This window comes from Acinonyx jubatus, chromosome D4, assembly GCF_027475565.1.
Source record: "Acinonyx jubatus isolate Ajub_Pintada_27869175 chromosome D4, VMU_Ajub_asm_v1.0, whole genome shotgun sequence".
Lineage (NCBI taxonomy): Eukaryota > Metazoa > Chordata > Mammalia > Carnivora > Felidae > Acinonyx > Acinonyx jubatus.
Window position 1 is genome coordinate 8,347,084 of NC_069391.1, and position 20,625 is coordinate 8,367,708.

A 20,625-nucleotide genomic window follows, 5' to 3' on the forward strand; every position below is an offset into this window, starting at 1 on the left:
GAATCATCTCTAATCATGGTTCAAGGGCCCCATGCCTGCAGCGGCCCTGTCCCTGCTGCAGACACTCTGTAAAGACTGCCTACCTCCTGAGCCCTGGCTTCCAAGATGCTCCCCATTTCTAGCTGCTAAACCTATTCTCCGTTGCTGACTCTGCTTCAGGTCTGTTTCTTGCTCTCTACCTGACCCTCTGGACTTGAAACACGTGGACCCCCATTGTAAGATTCAGGCAATTTCACATATCACTTCAGATTTTTGGCTTGTTTCTAAAACTCGGAATATCTGGCAGCACTGGGCGCGTTCTTCTGGATGTAGCCTGCGAGCCAGACTTACAGCTATAATAACCGGGCTATTCCGGGGAGGGAGGAAGCGAGCTCTTGGGGTTCAGAAGATGCGGGGCTCAGGGTCAGGTGTTTGAGAATTATCGGTGGAGCTAAAATGTATGCTCACCAGCTAGTGAAGACTGGATGGCCAGGTTCTACACGTATCATATCCACATTCTCTCTGTGGGTCTGTCTTTCTCACGGGCATGCGCGCGCGCGCACACACACACACACACTTGCTAACAACTCCCCTTTCCCTAAGTACATACCCACATAACCACTCTGCCTCACCTGCTTCCCACTCTCCAACAAAGACACAGATACACATGTAGCTGGAGATTTGGCCAGAGAAATGGCCATATCAGAACGCTGGGCAGAAATGCAAACTTGAGGCTCCCTGGTATTGTGCGTGGGTGAGTACAGATAAACTTCAAGGCAGGTGAGCAAGACGGTAGATATAGAGTAGGACACAGGAGAAGATCTACGTATCACTACCAGAAAATTGAATGTTTCACATGAAGAATTAACAGAACGTGGAATGGGATCCATGCTTAAATAATGGTATTTTCTTACACAGCATCCTTGGAGAATCTGAAGGAATGTATTCTAATGTAGAACAAGTTGCAAAAAAATTTCAAAATAGAGACTTACATTTCACTAGCAAAAAGTCCCTGAATTCCTGGTGGTCTGTAAACACCGGTGGGGATGGCAAGGGGGGACCAAAGAGTGGTACACTTTCTTCTGAAAATATTTTCAGCCTACATAGAGAACATTTCAGAATTACTAGGTTTTTCTTCAAAGATCACCAAATATCTGGACCTTACATTTTTGTACAGTTGCCTACGTGATATGTTAAGAATATTCATTCCCCGGGAGGCATGCCTTCTCTGGGCTGCCAGAGCCTCGGCCACTGTGTGGTTCTCCCATGGGCTTTAGGGCAGAGGCCAGGCCTTCCTGACTCCTTCATGGTCCAACCTACCAAGCTGTGGGCAAGGTCAAGGACGCCAGGAATAATAGCAAAGGCCACCATTGAGCCCCCACCGCATACCAGGCAGCATACTTGGTATTTTAAGACATCGTATTGACTGATTCTCATCAAGCAACCACAAAGTTAATAGTGACAGAGCTGGGATTCCAACCCACATCTATTTGGCTCAAGGTTTATGCTCGTTTCACAACATCATGATACCTTTTTAACAGATTAATTTTTGAGAACAGAGGGATCAATAGGCCAGGATGTAGCCCAGGAAAGGGGGTCCTCTGGTCAAGATCAGACATACCAAATTTGTGCCCATTTTAGAGTACAATAAAATTCCAAACTAACCCTCACCCTTGGGCTGACGACACAGAGCAACACTATATGGAACAAGCCTTCCCCAAAGAAATGATGGTCCCGAAGGGAGTTCTCGGAGGTGAGGACATTTGCACCAAATCAATCAGCAAATATGTGTAGAAGTCATCGAATGAATGCCAAATTAACAAGTAAACGTGAGAATTAGAACAAGCGACTGAGAGAAAGTCATCACCTACCTGTAATTGTCATTTTGTTGATCATACCTCACTAAGGCAAAAATATCTGTGGTGATGGTTAAGGAAATGTAATCAACGACCCCAACGCTCATAGTCAACGGCTTGTGCCTTGAAATCCCTCGTGCAGAATCACCCCAGATCCGCACTTCTGTGCTCAGGGCATCTGTCACTCTTAGGCTGAGATGGAGCCTTGACTATTTTAAAGGAGACAGCCCAGAAAGGCAGAAGTTCAACCTCTGTGTGCTCATCCTTTGGGGGAAAGAGCTTTGTCTCTCCATCTGTCAGAAAAGCAACACAAATGTAGCTATTACGCCACTAAGCAGCCAAAAAAAGCCAAAAGAGCAATTTGTTGGCTTGGAAATACAAACCACGTCCCAGTATGAAATTAGACACACATTTCCCGTCACCCATTTTGTAAATAAAAGCAAATTAAGTGCTTCCACTGCACACCTTCCCTCTCTCTCCTTCTGGCTTTGGTAGACAAAACAAACCAAAACAAACCAACGTAGAAGCTACTTTGTTGTGACAGGTGCGCCGAGTCTAAACCGGTACCATACCTCGTCCAGCTTTGCTTTCTTTCTCCTACTCCTCCTCCCCTGGCAGCTCCTCCCCCACACTTTCCTCAGCCAGGGCTAAAAGGCCATCAGTCCCTCCAGCTGTTTCCATTGCGGGACTCAGAGGAAAGAGGCTACATTAACTATCTGCTGGTCGCTTTCTGGAAACAAATGTGTCAAGCCCCAAATCTAAAACTTAACAACAAAAGGGCTTCTAAACATCATGACTGCCTTTTGGTCACTTAAAGAGCCACCCCCCTCTCCCTACCTGGAGAAAACTTCCGTTCTAGAAGTACTGCTTCGGGAAAGGGGAAGTGGTGGCCCTAAATCCCAGTGAATGAGCGAGAGGTCACTTAATGAGCAGGGGTGGGAGCAAAAACAATTATTGTTGAAGTGCAGGTGCATAAATGTTTTCTTCCCTGCCCTCCTGGAAGAAATCTGGCCATTTCCCACTTCTAAAAACGTACAGGCTGTATTATTAGGTGACAATGAACAAGTCAAAACACACAGAGAAATCTACTTCCAGATACGATGAGTCACAGTGGTCCTGTTTCCCAACATTTTTACTGGAGTCTCCAGGGAACATGAATAATTAGAGCAGAATTTATTCGGAAAATGTCTATTAGCTGCCCTTTATTTACCACGTACAACCTGCGGAGGCACCACCTTTGGGTCTTGGGCTGTCATGGCCTGTGACCCAAAGCAACAGGGCCACGATGATATCTATTGGGCTGGCCAAACTCATGTCCTATGCCTGTCTGAATGAGCTGAGCTTGGACATTACAGAGAACTTCAGCAGGACTTTGCCAGCAATATGAGCTAAGCAGGGATTTGAGGAAGCAGAGGGAAAAGTGAATAGAAATATGATTCATTCCATCATTTCTCTAATTTTAAGAGGTGGTAATACAGTAGTTATCACCAGGCTTTAGGATCAAGAAAGAAACACTATTTTGGCTATTTTAATTTGTGAATTTTTATTTAACTAAATTTAACTGAATTCTAATAACTTCAGTTCAATTCAAATTTTTATTTGACTACCACAAATTTCTCAGAGGGTTCACTACCCATAATTCTTCTAGTCCATTTATTACTGATGGATGGTTAAGAAGTTTCCCTTATTTCAAAGACTACTTGAGGAAAGAAACGATATTCCAGAAGCCAAGAATTCTCTGAGGATGAGTCTATCCATTACTCCAATGGATGGAGAAAAGATGAGAGCCAAATAACCCTGAGGGAAAAATCCAGAACAGTGGCTCTAAAAATCTAGCGACACAAAACAACTACGACAAGCAAGTCAATGGTAACATTTGTTTTGAGGGTCACTTTAGACCCATGAGGTTGACCAACAGCTCACTAAACTTGTTCACAAAGGCCCAGGATACGTGTAAAGTGGGAGCGGATCATGGAAGGCTTAAAGGCAGGAGAAGGTTCCTCTCCCTCCTGGAACACGATGGTGACGATGTCATTTCCAATATGGCGCTTCCTCTCCACCTGGATGAAAGCATAAGTAACACCGCTGAGGAGTTTACTCAAATGTGGCAGATTCACAGGGTTAAAAAACTAACACAGTATGGAAACCACAACGGTCACAGAGCCCCAAACTTCCATCGTGTTTGACTTCCTGCCTCCTGTGTTCTACCAGCCCAGGCTCCAGTCTCTCCTAACCATCTCCTCAGCTCCTCACCCAATGCAGACCTGCCTTTCTTTTTGCCTCCCCTTCTGCAGAAGCTTCCGAACTAGCCTCCTTGCCTCCATTCTCTCCCATTTTGCTATCGTGATTGTGTCCACCTTTGTTCCTACTTCATCCTCTTAGCCTGGCATTCAAGGCCCCCAGACAAGAGGCATTACATGAGAATTTCCTGGGGAAGGGGTCAAACATGTGCATGTTTATAAATGCCTTAGCTACTTCTGAAAGATGTACTTGGGGAGGACAATGGCCTTATGTAATCTGACCTCAGCTGACCTTTCAAAACTGATCTCCTAGACCTGTGGTCAGCAATTTTTTTCTGTAAAGGGCCAGACAATAAATAGTTTCAGCTCTGTAGATCATATTGTCTGTTTGCACCCATGAGCTCTGCTGTCATAGTACAAAAGCAGCTATAGACGATCCATAAACGGGTGGGCATGGCTGTGTTCCAATAACAATTTAACAAAACAGGCAGTATGTGAAGTTTGGCCCATGTGCCATCGTTTGCCAACCCCCTGTCCTAGACCTTTGCTTAATCGGCCAAACAGAAGGATTCACTGTTCTCCGTGGATCCCTGGTGTGTCCCCTATTCTGAAGTATAAGCTCCTGGAGAACAGGATTCCTTTCTGATTCTTACTAGATATTATCCCAGTTTTGCAAATGAGGAAATGAAGGTTTAGGGATGTCCTAATAATTTCAATTCAACTACAAAAGTCATTATTTTTGGCAATCATCTCTTGGCTGTGGCACCAAAAGCACACCCAACAAAAGGGGAAATGAGATAAAATGGACTGCATCAAGATTTAAAGTTTTGGCCCAAGAAAGGACACCACTGACACACGTGAAAGGCAGCAGCACACAGAAGGGGAGAAAATATTTACAGGGGCACCTGGGTGGCTCAGTCGGTTGAGTGTTTGACTCTTGATTTCAGTCTCATGCTTTGGGGTTTGAGCCCCGTGTCGGGCTCCGTGCTGACAGTGAGGAGCCTGCTTGAGATTCTCTCTCTTTCCCCCTCTCTCTCTGCCCCTGTCCTGCTCACACGCCCTCTTTCAAAATCAATAAACTTAAAAAAAATTTACAAATCATGCACCTGATAAGGGGTTATATCCAGAATATACAGAACTCCTACAACTCAACAACAACAAATCAAATAACTTGATTAAAAAGTGGGCAACCGAAGTTGAATAAGCATTTCTCCCAAGGAGATGTGATCAACACATGAGAAGATGCTCCACGTCACCGATCAAAACCACGATGGGCTGCCACTTCACACCCATTAGGCTAGCTATAGCAAAACAAAACAAAGCCGAAGAAAACATAAAACACCTGGAAATAAAAGTGCTGTCGAGGACGTGGAGAAAGTCGAGCTCTTAGGCACTTAGCTGCTGGGAATCCAGAATGGGGCAACTGCTGTGGAGAACGGTATGCTGGTCCCCCAAACACTTAACCACAGGATTACCACACGACCCAGCAATTCCACTGAGAAAGGAGAGGCTGCAGGAGAGTCGGGGTGCAATTTTGGACACGTTGGGCTCGAGGCATCTAGCCCCACAGGGTGCCAAGAAGGCCGCACCTGAGTCTGGACTTCCGGATGGAGACGTAAATTTGGGGGTCAGCGTATAAAAGCTATCTAGAGCCCTGAGACCAGGGGAGATCATCCACGGAGTGAATGAGAGTAGGAGGTGGCGGCAAGAGGGCCAAGAACCGCACCCCGGGCCAGGCAGGGCTCATCACGTGCCCAAGATCACGCAGCTGGTTCTTAGCAGAGCTAGGACTGGGCCCAGATGGGCTGCTCGCGGAGCTGTGCTTTCATCCAATTCTAGAAGTTGCCCTCAGGGCCTGGAGTTGGGAGACCAGGAGATGCCAGTGGTGCGGGACAACACAGGGAGTTAGGAGAAAGGAGAGGCCCCACAGAGGCAAATACCAATACCTCCCTCTCTGTCACCCCCCAGTTCAGTGACAGAGGGGGGAGACGTAGAAGTCACAGGAAAACCAGAACCTACAAACTGTGCGAGGGGAGGCTTCTTTATGTCAGATTTGGGATATGGCTCAGACCGTTCCCCTCATGTTCTAGATGTTGGGAGGTCCAAAAGCAGCAAGACTTTATGAGCCAGGCTGGCCTCTGTCTTATTGTCTGTTACCTTAGGCCCCCAAGGTACAGAGAGAGGCTCACAGCTAGTGGTTTTTCTCTGCTCTGCCATGATTGGGCACTGTTAAGGTTCACTCGTGTCCTGTGTTTCTTTGTCTCTCTTCCCACCTGTCTGATCTTCCTGGTAATAGACACGAATTTGAGTTTTGTTTTGCCTCCTACCTACTGATGCTTGGCAAGTGGAGGCCCCAAGTGCTACCACGGAGACAACCACGATGTTGAGAATACCGGGTCCACCTGGGGACATTACAGAGCTGCTGGCGAGGGTGGTCACGCCTTAATATACTGACAGCCCCTCGAAGAGATAAGGTTCACGTCTTCAGAGTTGGGCAAAGGTTGAAATGTCACATTCTTTGCTCCTGTCTCTCTGGCTAATGCCCCTACCTGTCACAAGACATGGGCAATCTGGTGATTGTGCAGGGCTGAAAAGGTCAGAGTGCAGGGAGGAGGAAGATTGTAAAACATTTCAGGGGAAGTTCTGTGATATTATTGTTGAGCTCTAGGAGGTCATTGTAATTCATAATGACTGGGAAGGCCAGCTCAGTCCCCGCTCAGCGCATGATCCTAAGATCCTAAGAGCTTCAGCTCCTTCGATAATAAAGGTGCCCTCGACCCTGCAAAGGAAGATGCCTTGCAGAAAGTGACCTCAGCCACTAAGCAGTTGTGCTGGGCCAAGGCACTTCCTGTTCCCACCTGCCCTCTCCCAGAGTGAGCCTTCTAAAACCAGAATGAGCTTAAGACCTCCAGTGGGTCTCCGATGCCTGCAGGATAAACCCACCAGCTCTTTACTCCAGGCCCCAAACCATCCGACAGAAGTGGCTCTTCCTATCCCTCCCTGCTACGTCCCCGAAGCATCTTTATATCTCACGACTGGAACATCACATTTTCTTTATTTGAAACATAATTTCTTTAAAGTTTTGTTTATTTTTGAGAGAGAGAGAGAGACAGAGTATGAGTGGGGGAGGGGCAGAGAGGGAGACACACACTCTGAAGCAGGCTCCAGGCTCTGAGCTGTTGGCACAGAGCCTGACCCAGAGCTCAAACTCAACAAATTCTGAGATCACGACCTGAGCCGAAGTCAGATGGTTCACCGTCCGAGCCACCCAGGCGCCCCATGGAACGCCACATTTTAGCCGACTGGTTTGTTTTGTGTCTTTCCCCCCTGATGAGGTCTTACTGAACTAAGAATTACATGTGCTTAGAAACAAAAGCCTCTGAGCCCATCACCTCCCCTCTCCAGGTTCTTGTTTCTCACAAATCTTTGCTGACCAACTGTCCATCCACGTTTGTGATATTTATTCATACGATGCCTTCAGTGCATAAAAAAGGGATAAAGATCTAATAAAAAGTTAAACAGAATGCCCCCCAAATCCTTCAAAAACCAGCAACATGTATCTTTGTTCTATCTAAATTCCCACAAACTGGAAAATCTTCTGGAAACGGCCAGTCTCTGGGGTGCGTCAAGTAGATTCCCGTCCCCCCAGTACAACACAGCTCATGCAGATACTCGGCGTTAACTTCCTGCAAGGCCCTGGGAAGTGCTTGCCAGCCGGCACTCAGAATTCACTTGCTTTATGTCCTGGGTAGTCTCTGATGAGATACCGGACACACGGAGAGAAGTCTCAGAGCAAAGGCGACATCTACGTAAAACAGTTTCTCACGAGTCTGTAAAACCATACTCACGCATGCAAATACACATACACATTCACACAGAGACACGTGTGTGTACTATTATCTTTGATCCCTTATCTAAGGGGATAGCATCGGTGAGAACAGTGCTTCCCAAGGCTTGTGGAAAGTTCAAATACACAGACTAGAAACGTCCCGACACTGGCGCCTGAAGTTCAGTTCATATATTAGCACATACGGTTTCTTGTTCTACGAAATCATAGCGACGCTTTCTCCACATTTAGGTCACTATGTGATGGTCTGTGTGTTCTCAAAGAGCCTGTGTTCGCACATACCTGCTGTTTGTTCTCTTTGGAATATGGCAACATGGTGGAAACATGAAACATGATCTCATGCCCTTGGTAGACAGTATAAACTGAATGTATCCCTGTGGTATCATCTGTAAGACATAAACGTGAGCATTTAGTAGACACAGAGCATTCTGACACCCTAAGGAAATAGTCTTTATTTGCAGGCTGGGGGACTATAGCACACAGTTAGTACACTCCCAAGGATCATTCTGGGTTATCCACCTGAGCGGAAGCCACAGTATGGCTCACTGTCCAGCTAATACAAGGCTCCCGCCCACGTGGAGAGCCCTCCCCCTCCCCGCTCTAAGCTCGCTTGCTGTCTGATTCACATAGACGTCTGGGCTTTAAAAGGAGAAGGTGCTGCAATCTTTTGCCTTCCAGTTACTGCTCGTGTACAGGACAAAATTAACATGAGATGACGTACACATAATTATGACGTCCATAAAACAAAGCAAGTACTCTCACGGGTAGATGGCAGAGTGGCTGAAACCACTGGCTCTGGAGTTAAGCGGACCTGGGTTGGAGTTCTCAGCTATGTTCCTTTTAACAAGTCACCTTAATTTTCTCGAAGCCTCAGTTTCTTAATTTGAAAATGGGGATAAAAATAGTAACTACCTTCTAGGGATGTTTTCAAGATTATACTTGCAGGGTACCAGGCCACAGCAAACGTTCAGTGGATGGTGGCTGTGACCGTAACGGAGAGGCTGAGTATTGGCAATGGGGGTAGCGAACCTATGGGCGGTCAGGTTCACCGTGTGCCCATGCACCTGCCGGGTCATTCCCCACACCGCGGCCAGCAAGTTCGGCTGGAGGGTGCAATCAGACCCCACCACGCCTCTACTTAAACCCTTTCATGACATCCAACTCCATTTACAATAAAATCCGAAATTTTTCATGTGATCTCAAACTCCCCGCGGGATCGCTCCCTCCTCTTCTCCAGTCCCTTTGCCGTGAAGATGTTCTCTTAGTTTCTAGAACACATCAGGCTCTTTCCTCACTCAGCGACCTCACAAATGTTCTCTTGCCTAGAATTCTCTTCTCCCTTCAAGATTCAAATTACTCCCTCTCATCCTTCCCTCAGGGAAGCCTTCTCTCATCCCCCAGATTAGGGAAAATGCCCCATGGCATTCTGCACTTTTTCTTCTTTGTTCCTCCAAGCACTTAGTGCTAAGGTATTTGGTAATTATCTGTTTAGGGTCTGTGCTATCCACTGGACTATCAGCTCCTAGAAAGGTAGGGACCATGTTGGTGTATCCATTGCTACGTCCCTGGAGCCTCACATAGCCCTGGTACACAGAGGCTCTCGACAGTAAGTATTCACGGACCGTGGCCTGCCACACGTAGGGGCTGTTTGAGGGTGGGCTTGGACTTGCCAGACTCAATGGAGGCCCCAGATGTGTCCAGCCGCCCTGTGTCCGACTGGGTATGAAGCTCAAATTCCTTCTCATCCTTTCCTGTCCATCCCTTCCCCACCTTGGGACTAAATCCAAATACAGGTCAGGCTGACTACTAGAGAAGTTATACAAATGGCAGCAGAAGAGATCAGGAGGTGAGCTTACTTTTGGTGTCCAGACCGCCGCGGTAGCCTGTCCAGCCCTTTAGGGTGATTTTGTCACCCAGAAGATGTAAAAATTTTTGAAAAGCGTCACTTCCGATTTCTGCAGGAAGAGGTAAAGTGTGAATAAAGTACAGAATGTGCAAGGTCGTCATTTTCTAACGATGCCCTGAAATCACTGGAACGTTAACGAGGCTGTGGAGACTCGGGCAGCAGACGGAGCGGAGAGGCCACGCTTCCTTCCCGGAGACCGCAAAGGAACTTCCACAATTCACGGGATTCCAAGGAAAGGAAAACCACAGAATCAGACTGACCAACCTTCCCGCTGCCAGACTGGGATCACAAGGCTTTAGTGTTGCAAAACGTAAACACCATTGCTACTTCTATTAATAATGAATAGGTATGTAACAAGAAGAGCGCAGGTTACAACAACAGGAAAATGGCACATTTGATAATTCTCCCAACCGTAAATATCAGAGAAAAATCTTCCTCTGCTACTGAGATTATGATGTAGAGCCAAATTCTTCCAATCCCGTGTACTTTTCCAGACAGACTCCATCTCTGGTGCCGGTGGCCGGTCCAAATTTGGTGACCGACAAATATTTGCCAAATTGGATGAAACTGGACAGCAGCTGCCCTACAAAGTTGACCCTGAAATTTTACCCTAAAATTTCGTGAAACAACTGAAAGACTCCAACTCAACAGGTACGCTCAGTTTGGATTGTCAAAACTGTCAACAAGGGTTTCAGTGAGCACAAAGGAGGGGACACTTACCATTGCTGAACATCTCGTCATCAGTGAGCTGCCCGTCTTTGGCAAATAGAACCCCGAACTTGAAATTCACGGAGCCCTTACAATAAGACAACAAAAGACGTTGAATGTAACTTTATCATGAAAACATATACAGTTAGGATAGGTGTTGTTCATCACTTAGGAAAATTTCAATGACCAAGATGGGTATTTGAGGATTACTTTCTCTCCTCCATCTCAATTTTGACTAGTATTAACAAAATCATTTATTTCTATAGGTTTTTATAGCTTATAGTTGAGACTCTTTTTTTTTTTATGTGAGTTAATTCATTTGTAATTTCATTACTAATGGCTTCTGCTGGATGCCAGGTCTATTCTGCAGCAAAACAGCACTCAAATTGCCAGCAGGAGCTCGCAGGACTGGTGCCATGTTCTGATCAGTTAACACAGGAGAGCTCGGTGTAATTCAAAACTGAACCCAACAATCTTAGGCTGATATATTGTGGACTGTTAGGAACAGAAATGGAAACTGTAGGCAATTTATTCTAAAAGCTGGTTTCCCCGAACTCCTCAAGATAATTAACCTCAAGAAGTCACAAAACAGATGTGTGTGTTGGGGTGCGGATATCAAGAAGTCGCTAGTGCAAATGTTCAATCTGCTACCCTGAACTCTAAACAATGGATTAAAATCAGATTCTGTGGGAATAATAAATACCAAATACAAGATGATAGGTTCTACAGGAAGAGTGAGGAATGAGATCAGGTAGATCAATGGTATTTTTCATATTTTCTTCCTTAAGCTGGATAATGGGTTTACAGGTCTTCATAATATTATTCTCTACCCTTTTTTTTTGTGTATCTGAAGTATTTCATAACAAAAATGAAATCTAAGGTTGGAAGAGAATCAACTTTTGCGAGGCTCTGTGATGCACCACTAGATGGGGGAATTCTAGGTGGTCAGTTAAAGGGTAGGCTAGGAACAAAGGTGTTTAAAGCATTGGCCAGTGGATCACAGGTTGGTGGTAGGGGGTGGGGTGGGGTGGAGTGGGGTGGGTGGGTAAGGCAGAATGCCAGGATTCAGGACAGCTGGGTCTGGGAGAATTAAGACGAAAAATCCAATGGCCCAATGCTGTGCTTCTAAGCATCTTTCTGTCCTCAACACACCTAACAGACAGATGCACATCCATCAGTGAGTGTGGTTTTCTATACAGAGCATGAAAGAGAATGCGCCCAGGCTGAGCCCTCACCTGGAATTCTTCCACAGCCCCTTCTACGGCCTGTTCCTTCCATCATGCAGGTCTTGGCTCAAATGCCCGTGTCCAGAGAGGCCTTCCTTGACTTTTCGATATAAAGTCACTGCCAGCCATAGCATCTTGTTTATTTTCTTAGCACTATTCATACTCAGTAATTCTTTTATTAAATGTGCATTTGTGTCTGTTTCTACCACTAGAACACAAGTCTTTGAAGGATAGATCATACACGTCTTCCTTTCTACCGAATCTCCAGTGCCCATCACGGTGCTGGGTATACTGGAGACGATTAATAAATATGCATGGCATAACTGTGCGCATAACAAAGGAGCAAAGACACAAAACTGGTCAGATATAACTTGTTTTTCACAAGCTGCCTCCAAATGATTACCTCTTCTTCACAATCTTGTTGTTGGTAATTTCTTACAATTTTTGTCTGGGGTCTCTTCCTACTTGAGGATTCTAAACTTGCTAACTTTTCTTTCTCTGTTTTGGAAATGATGACAGCAGTCACCTGTCTCCAAGACTCTGGCACACCCTCCATTCTCAGAGATCCCTTACAAAGCACCTAGGCTCAGTCGGTTAAGTGGCCGACTTCGGCTCAAGTCATTTGCGGTCCGTGAGTTCGAGCCCCGCGTCGGGCTCTGTGCTGATAGCTCGGAGCCTGGAGCCTGCTTCTGTTTCTGTGTCTCCCTCTCTCTCTCTCTCTGCCCCTCCCCCATTTGCACTCTGTCTCTCTCTGCCTTTCAAAAATGAATAAATGTTAAAAAAAATTAAAAAAAAAAGCACCTACATGGGGTGCTTGGGTTGCTCAGCTGATTAAGCTTCTGACTCTTGATTTTGGCTCAAGTCATGATTTCACTATTGTGAGATCGAGCCCAGCATTGGGCTCTGGGCTGGGCAAGGAGCCTGCTTGGGATTCTCTCTCTCCCTCTTCCTCTGTTCCTCCTTTGTTCATGCACATGTGCGCTCTTTCTCAAAATACAAATACATTAAATAAATAAATAAATAAATAGTGTCTATAGTAGTCTGCCTATAATAGTATCTCTTAGGATAACAGTGTTGAGACTAAGGCAGTGGCTCTCAGACTTGACCAGGTGTCAGAATCACTTGCAGACTTGCTAAAATAGACTGCTTGGCTCCACTCCTGACATTTCCAATTCATCACTTCTGGGGTAGGGCCCAAGAGTCTGTATTTCTGACAAGTTCCTAGGTGATGCTGGTTCTGCTGGTCCAGGAACCCCACTGTGAGAACCACTGGACTAGAGAACAAGCTAGCAGACTGGCAGGTGGCACAGGATCAGGTCCAGCCAAGCTGACTGCTGGCGAGCCAAGAGCAGAAAGGCTGGGTCGATGGCTAGAGTCGTGAGCCAGGAACCGGCCGCCTCTTAGAACCAGAAGGGACCCTACGGCCCATGGAGTCCACGCTTTCCTCTTACAGACAGGACGAGTGGAGACCAGGGAAGGCCAGCCTCACCCAAGGCAGGCACTGAGTGGACGGTGGGATAGGAGCCAGAAGTCGGGTCTCCAGACTTTTGACCCAGCACTCTCCCCAGCCCCGTGGTGTGGTCTTCTCCGGGCAGTGCTGGGTTGACAGAAGGGCTGAGCCACAAGCAGAAAGGGGGCCTCCTGCCACCCGATCACCGGCCAAAGCTTGAAGGAGTTTTTATGGCTCTGTGACTGGCATCCTGCTGCCAGCGCCCTGGCTGAGGAATCCTCCCGCTTCAGGTGGGGACTCCAGAAAGACCAGTGTGGCAAGGCCTTGTTAAAATACCTGGAATTTACCTACAGGGTCTCCAGCTAATTTTGTTTCTAGGGCTTCCCAAATGATGGTGACGATTAACTCAGAGTTACCACCTATCTCCAGAAGTCAAGGCTTCACTGAATAGAGTGGATTATATTTTTGGAAGAGATGGTTTTGGGGAGGGGATGGTTTGATGTGGCACTACCCGACCACCACAGATCACATGTGAGCAAACTATTTAAGCTGACATCATTAAGCTGATCTCTCAGCACTAGATCTTGGGGGATGGGACAGAGGTCTCAAGGTTCTAACACCAGATCTGGGCCCCAGGAGGGAGGTGACTGGTATGGGGAAATCTGTGCAAACTGGTTTTCTCAGGATTTAAGCCCTGCTCAGACACTCATCATAGAGATAGAATCATTTTTCAATTCCTACTTGTATGGGGTGCTTTTTTTAAAGTTTATTTATTTTGACAGAGAGAGTGAGCAAGAGCGGAGGAGGAGCAGAGACATGGGGAGAGGGGAGGGAGGGGGGGAGAGAGACAGAGAGAGACAGAGAGAGAGAGGGAGGGAGAGAGGATCCCAAGCAGGATCCACACTGTCAGCACAGAGCCAGACGTGGGGCTTGAACCCATGAACCTGAGCTGAAATCCAGAGTCAGATGCCTAACTGACTGAGCCACCCACGCACCCTTAGGGACTTTGGATTTTTCAGTTCTAAATGTTCTGAGACAAAAGTCAACGTGACTATCAGCCAAGGTGCAGTCATATCCTTGGGAATTAATAATGAGCTAGGAATCATATTTCTTTTGAAGGAAGCGATGCGGGGAAACTGAAGTTCCAATAATTCGAGAAGCGCCGAGAAATGATGGCCTGATTTGAAACCAGACACCCCTGGTTCCTTGTTACTCTGGGTCAGGCGCTACCTTGGCATTTTTATGGTTCACGTGTTCCTACGCTTCTCATACTGTCTCCATGCGTGTTGCGGCCTGGGGAGCCATGCCTCTCCTGGGGTGCCTCTCAGAGGACGAACAAAACTCGGGTCTCAGATAGTTTATCACTGTAACTGGGTGGAATTAGGATAAATGCTCCCGGGCCGAGAAGGTGGCAGGATTAAACAGAAGTGACGTGGCCACATCCTCTCTGAAGGGTGACCATGGCTCAGGCCTCTTGGAATACACTGTGACAAGTGTTTGCTCTTATTGCTTTGAGCAATATCCTCGTAGTAAAGAAATGAAATTGAGCAAGAAAGAGATCAGCTATTTACTTTTCCAAAACTCAGGAGGTCCAAAAAAAGAAGTGTAAGAAGATAAACTCCAAACCAGTTCACAGGGGTTGTACGGGGCTGGGGATGGGGAGGGGAGGGCGTGGAAGTGAAGATGGGGAGCTTTCTCATTTTCCATTTGTACATTTCTGCACTTTGTCAGAACAGGCATGTGCATGTACTCTGTAGGTGCCAAATAAATACCTCTGGATTCACGAACAGAATAGTTCTGAGACGTGAAAACTCTACGCAGCGTAATCCTAATTTTATGTAAAATACAACAAACATATATACCAAAATGGGATACTATGCCAATACCAGTTTTCTCTCTGATTTTAGGCGGTACTTTCGAGTTTTGTGCATTTCTGTAATTTTTGGACGTTTGCCAGAAATGTCTATTACTTTCATTTCTTGCCTTCTACCAACTGCAGCCACAGGCATGACTTGTACGTGGATAACATACAGATAAAAATGTGGGTGTCTGTGTGCTGGTGCTCTGCAGCAGCCCATCCTACACCCCCACCGTCCTGCACAAAGTCCTCCTGGGAGTTACAACAACCTGGGCCGCATTATCTCAGCGACTTGGCACGTACATCGACGTGTTCACAGGAATCCCCTGAGATGTCACTGGCTCAGAGAAACCTACGCTGTTCAACATAAAAAACCTGCTCCTTCCTGCACCGCCCACTTTGTTTTATTTTCCCCACAGCCCTCAGGGCTAGCCACATTGTCACGTTTATGTCTGCTTACTTGGGCACTTTGTCTTATCCCACCAGATCGTAAGCTCCATGAAGGGGCCTTGTCTCGCTTGCCGATGTATCCCCAGTGCCTCAAATAGTACAGGGTACACACACAGGGGGAGCTCAGTAAATATTTGTTGAATCAATGAATGAGCAAACGAATGAATACACATATAAATCTTTGCTTATAAAAACAACTGGAACTGGGGTGCCTGGGTGGCTCAGTCGGTCTTGATTTCAGTTTAGGTCATATCTCACAGTTCGGGAGTTTGAACCCCACATTGGGCTCTGTGCTGACAGCGTGGAGCCCTGCTTGGAATTCTCTCTCTCTCCTTCTCTCTCTCTGACCCTCACCCATTGGTGTGCTCTCTCAAAATAAATAAACTTAAAAAATGAACAGGAATTGCCCTGTGAATTGCTTTCTTTTCCCCTCAGTAAACATTATATCATGGAAAACTTTCCAGACCAGGAAATAAAGATCTACCTCATTCTTTTCTTTTTTGAGAGAGAGAGATCAAGTGTGGGGGAAAGGGATAGAGGGAGGGACAGAGGAATAGAGGGAGGGAGGGAGGGAGGGAGGGAGGGAACTTCAAATAGGCTCTGTGCTCAGTGCCAAGCCCGACATGGGGCTCATGAGATCCCACAACCCCGGGATCATGACCTGAGCTGAAATCAAAAGTCGGACACTCAACCAGCCTAGATGGTTGAGCCACCCAGACGCCCCTACCTCATTCTTCTCAATGGCATCACTGTTTCTCACAATTCATTTAATCAATACATAATCTACGTATTCAAGCAACAGATATTTACTCTGTGCCCTCTCTCCACTGCTCTAGGATCTGGGGATAAGACAGTGAACAAATTGATTAAGTTCCACCCAGCTCTCATGCTGCTTACATTCTAGTGGTACAAAGTGTGCAAATGAAAATAGGAGTGTCCAGAAGAAACACAAAGCAGCTTGTAGGGTAGAGGGTAAGAGGCAGGGTGTGCTATTTTAGAGGGTGAGCAAGGACAGCCTCTCCAAGCAGAGACTCTAATCAAGGAAAGGGTGTGGCCCTGAGGACATCTGGGGAGGGGCATCCTAGGGGGTGGGCTCTCCCAGGGCAGATGAGGAGTAAGCAAGTACACGTGGTTAGTGTGGAGAGGACCAGAGAAGTAGCAGGGCTGGGTCAGGCAGGCCCCAGGAGGCTGGGGAGGGCTCGGGGCTTTACTTGGAGAGGGATGGAAAGCCATGAGAGCCTGCCACATAGGGATGACCTGGCTTGACGTTTAAAAGGACCATTTGGATGATGCCAGACGAGAAAGAGAAGAGAGTGGAAGCTGAAAGCCGGAGGTTCTGCACAGTGCAGGTGAGAGACGGTGGGGGTGGTTCAAGGGATCAGAGCATCGTGGTGGCAAGTTTGAGAAATGTTCAAATTTGGGATATATGTTGAAGAAATCGTCATAGGATGTGCTGAAGGATTAGATTTGGGGTAAGAGGGAAAGAGAGGTGTTAAGGACTTTTCCAAGTGTGGCCTGAGCAACTAGCCGAATGCTACGGTCATTTACTGACAGGCACGGTACGCAAAAATTATAATTGAACTACTCAGTTGCCTATTGACAACGTTTTGAGTATTTCCCTATGTTAGTGATGTACTTAGAAAACCCAGGACATTTTTTTAAAAGTGGGGCAACAGGCGCCTGGGTGGCTCAGTCGGTTAAGCGTCCGACTTCGGCTCAGGTCATGATCTCACGGTCCGTGAGTTCGAGCCCTGCGTCGGGCTCTGTGCTGGCGGCTCAGAGCCTGGAGCCTGCTTCGGACTCTGTGTCTCCCTGTCTCTCTGACCCTCCCTCGTTCATGCTCTGTCTCTGTCTCAAAAATAAATAAACATTAAAAAAAATTTTAAAAGTGGGGCAACAGTGAATGGAAATGTGAGAATAAACATGATGTCAGTAAATCGAGTGTGCTAGTCAAGCACTAACACCCTTTGACTTCATGAAAATTAAAACCTCATTACTCGCCCTGATTACAAGGGTAAAATTTGAATATTTCCGAGCGGATTTAAGTAGCTTCCTTTTATGTCTTTATGGCTGGCTGCACAGGAAATTCTGAAATGTACCTTGGAAAAAAATGTCAGGAAAGTCTTTCCATGCTAATAATTTGCTCACCGAGCAAATCCACGTAGAGAGGTTTGACTGAAAGAAAAGGTCATGGTCATGGTGAAGGGTGAGGCAGAACACAGCAGGAACAAATTTCTCATAAAATTACTTACCTCTTGTTCTTCAAGAACCAGCAAGTCCTGTCAAACCAAGATTTGAAAGTTAGGTCCACGCTTCACAGTAACGATTTTATTTTGACTTCCTGTGAAAGCCAAGCTTCAGTTTACAGCATTTCCTCACCTAGAAGTGCTTAAAAAATTCAAATTTAGTTGTGCAGATTTTTGTAAAATACCTGGCCATCTAGGAAAGTCACACGATAGCACAGCTATCTGGGAACAAAAGACTGCGTCGCAGTGGGAAGAAACACACAGACACCCGGGTTTCTCCATCTATTTAAAGCTAGCTTATCACACATGGCTTCTGGAAGATCTTGGCCAAGACAAATGTAACTATATAGTATAGCAGCCAGAAAAAGGCGAGTAACATTTTTAAATAGCACCAGCCACCTTCCTGCTTGGTGGAAAGATGCCTTCTTCATAATGTGATCGGTTTGTTTTTGGTTTACTTTTTGGATCCAAGACCGCTTTCCTTCTCTTCTCCCTAACGCCTGTGGCTCAAGGCTTCTTCAGGTACACCTACAGGAGACGGTGGCAGCTGTGAAACCACCACTACCGAGGGGCACACACAGGTGCACACTCACACACCCGGAATGGAGGAGGGCACGTGGGTGGCCCCCTGTTAAGGGAAAGAAAGTCAAAACGCAGATGTCGGGGAAGCTGAAGGTGTCTTTTGTTTGGTGAAAAACAGGCACAGAGTTATGATATAAATAGGCAGAAGGCTTCCGTATTTTGTTATCTTGTCCTCTTTGATTTTGTTGGAAGAGGGAAGTCAGACAGGGATGACTTAGCAGAGATGAAGTCTGTTGAGGATATCTGCTCAGCGGCAAGATGCTGATAGAAGCATCCCATGGGCTCCGTGGATTTGGGGCCCTGTGTCTGGGGGTCCTATCCAGGCTCCAAGAAGGAAAGGATTAAGAATATTGATAACCTGGGGGCGCCCGGGTGGCTCAGTTGGTTGAGTGTCTGACTCTTGATTTTGGCTCAGGTCATAATCTCACGAACCATGGGATCGAGCCCCAGGTCAGACTGAGTGCTGTGCTGACAGGGTGGAGCCTGCTTGGGATCCTCTCCCTCTCTCTCTCTGCCCCCCTCCCATGCATGCGCTGCCTCTCTTTCTTTCTCTCTCCCTCCCTCCTTCCCTCTCAAAATAAATAAACATTAGGGGTACCTGGGTAGCTCAGTCAGTTGAACATCTGACTCTTGATTTTGGTTTAGGTCATGATCTCGTGGTTCATGAGATCGAGCCCTGTGTCGGACAAGTGCAGAGCTTGCTTGGGATTCTCTCTCTCTCCCTCTCTCTCTGCCCCTCCCCTGCTCATGCTGTCTCTCACAAATAAATATTTAAAAAAATTCTAAAAAAGGGGCGCCTGGGTGGCTTAGTCAATTAATAAGCATATGACTTTGGCGCAGGTCATGATCTCACAGCCTGTGAGTTCGAGCCCCACGTCGGGCTCTGTGCTGACAGCTCAGAGCCTGGAGCCTGCTATAGATTCCACGTCTCCCTCTCTCTCTCCCCCTTCCCTGCTTGTACTCTCTCTCTCTCAAAAATAAATACATGTTAAAAAAATGTTTTTTAATTATAAAGAAAACATTAAAAAATCCCTTACCTTAAAAAAAAAAAGAGTATGATAGCCTGTACAGATGAAAGAATAAAGGCACATTGATGGTAGCATATTAATAATTCCCAGTTGTTTGAAAATCTGATATAAAGAATTAGTTTTAAGCACTGCATAGCTTAAAGTTGCTTAAAGTTTAACCGAATACACCCATTTTGGCCTCAGTTCCTTCTGGAGTTGAGTTAGTGTACAAATACTGTCTTAAAAATTAAAACAGAAGATATGGGGAATTCACAACTTTATGTATTTGGGGTAAGCTGAGAGCCAATGTTTATTTTATTTATTTTATAATTAAAAAATTTTTTTAAACTTTTATGTGTTTTTGAGAGACAGAGAGAAAGCATGAGCAGGGGAGGGGTGGAGAGAGAAGACGACACAGAATCTGAAGCAAGGTCCAGGCTCTGAGGTGTCAGCACAGAGTCCCACATAGGACTTAGACCCACGAACTGTGAGATCGTGACCTGAGCCAAAGTCGGACACTTGACCAACTGAGCCACCCAGGTGCCCCTTATTCATTATTTTAAAAGCTAACTATTTTGAAGGTATGCAAGCAAAGACTACTCACGCTCCCCTCTCTCCTCCCCATAACATCTGACTTATTTCCCTGAAAAGAGGACTAAGCACGATGTTTCTCCACTTAAAGATTCCACAGGCTCTCCACTGCCTCCTAGCTAGGATTCCAGCCTGACTCTCCAGCCTCTTCCCTGTCACCGGCCTTGGTGTACCCAGTCCCTCTAAGCTCAGCTTTGACACACAGCCGGCACTATGGGATGGCTGCATTCGTAAGTTTCAAGGGGGAGAATTTCAAAGCTAAATCAATTGAGACAAGACAGAAGTTTGGCTGACATTTTTCTGATGGTCCTTTACTAGATTATGAGTCTGAAATTTTTTCTCCCAAGGCAGACTGCTTTCCCTTAACAGTAAGTCTTGAGAAAACAGGATGGATTCTGGATACCTTCTATCGTCTATGGTGTTCTATTGGAGTTGGAGCTCAATAAACACATTTTGTGTTTTGCTACTTAAAAAAAATCTCACGTTCCATACATTCCACATCACTCAGTAAAAAGACTGGCTTTTAACCCAGTAAGGTCGTTCTGAACATACACCCTTTTGGTTCACGGATCAAGGACCGTATTAGTTCAGCGGTTCTCAGTTGTGGCTATGCCTCAGAATCATTCGTGGGACTTGTGAAAAATTCAGATTCCCACCCCCACTTGACAAATCAGAATCT

At 46.3% G+C, this 20,625-nt stretch overlaps 1 protein-coding gene across 6 annotated transcripts in view; it reads right to left on the reverse strand.

The window, feature by feature from the left end:
* Positions 1–20,625, reverse strand: part of GARNL3 (GTPase activating Rap/RanGAP domain like 3) — a 147,776-nt gene that overhangs the window by 36,156 nt on the left and 90,995 nt on the right. For all 6 annotated transcript variants that reach the window (XM_053204584.1, XM_053204582.1, XM_027035134.2 and 3 more), the window contains 7 exons: positions 17,773–17,799; positions 10,549–10,624; positions 9,779–9,877; positions 8,205–8,308; positions 3,787–3,895; positions 1,851–1,896; positions 972–1,078 (listed from right to left, as the gene is read on the reverse strand). In XM_053204584.1, coding sequence (XP_053060559.1) covers positions 972–1,078; positions 1,851–1,896; positions 3,787–3,895; positions 8,205–8,308; positions 9,779–9,877; positions 10,549–10,624; positions 17,773–17,799 — 568 coding nt within the window. The remainder of the gene's footprint in view (positions 1–971; positions 1,079–1,850; positions 1,897–3,786; positions 3,896–8,204; positions 8,309–9,778; positions 9,878–10,548; positions 10,625–17,772; positions 17,800–20,625) is intronic.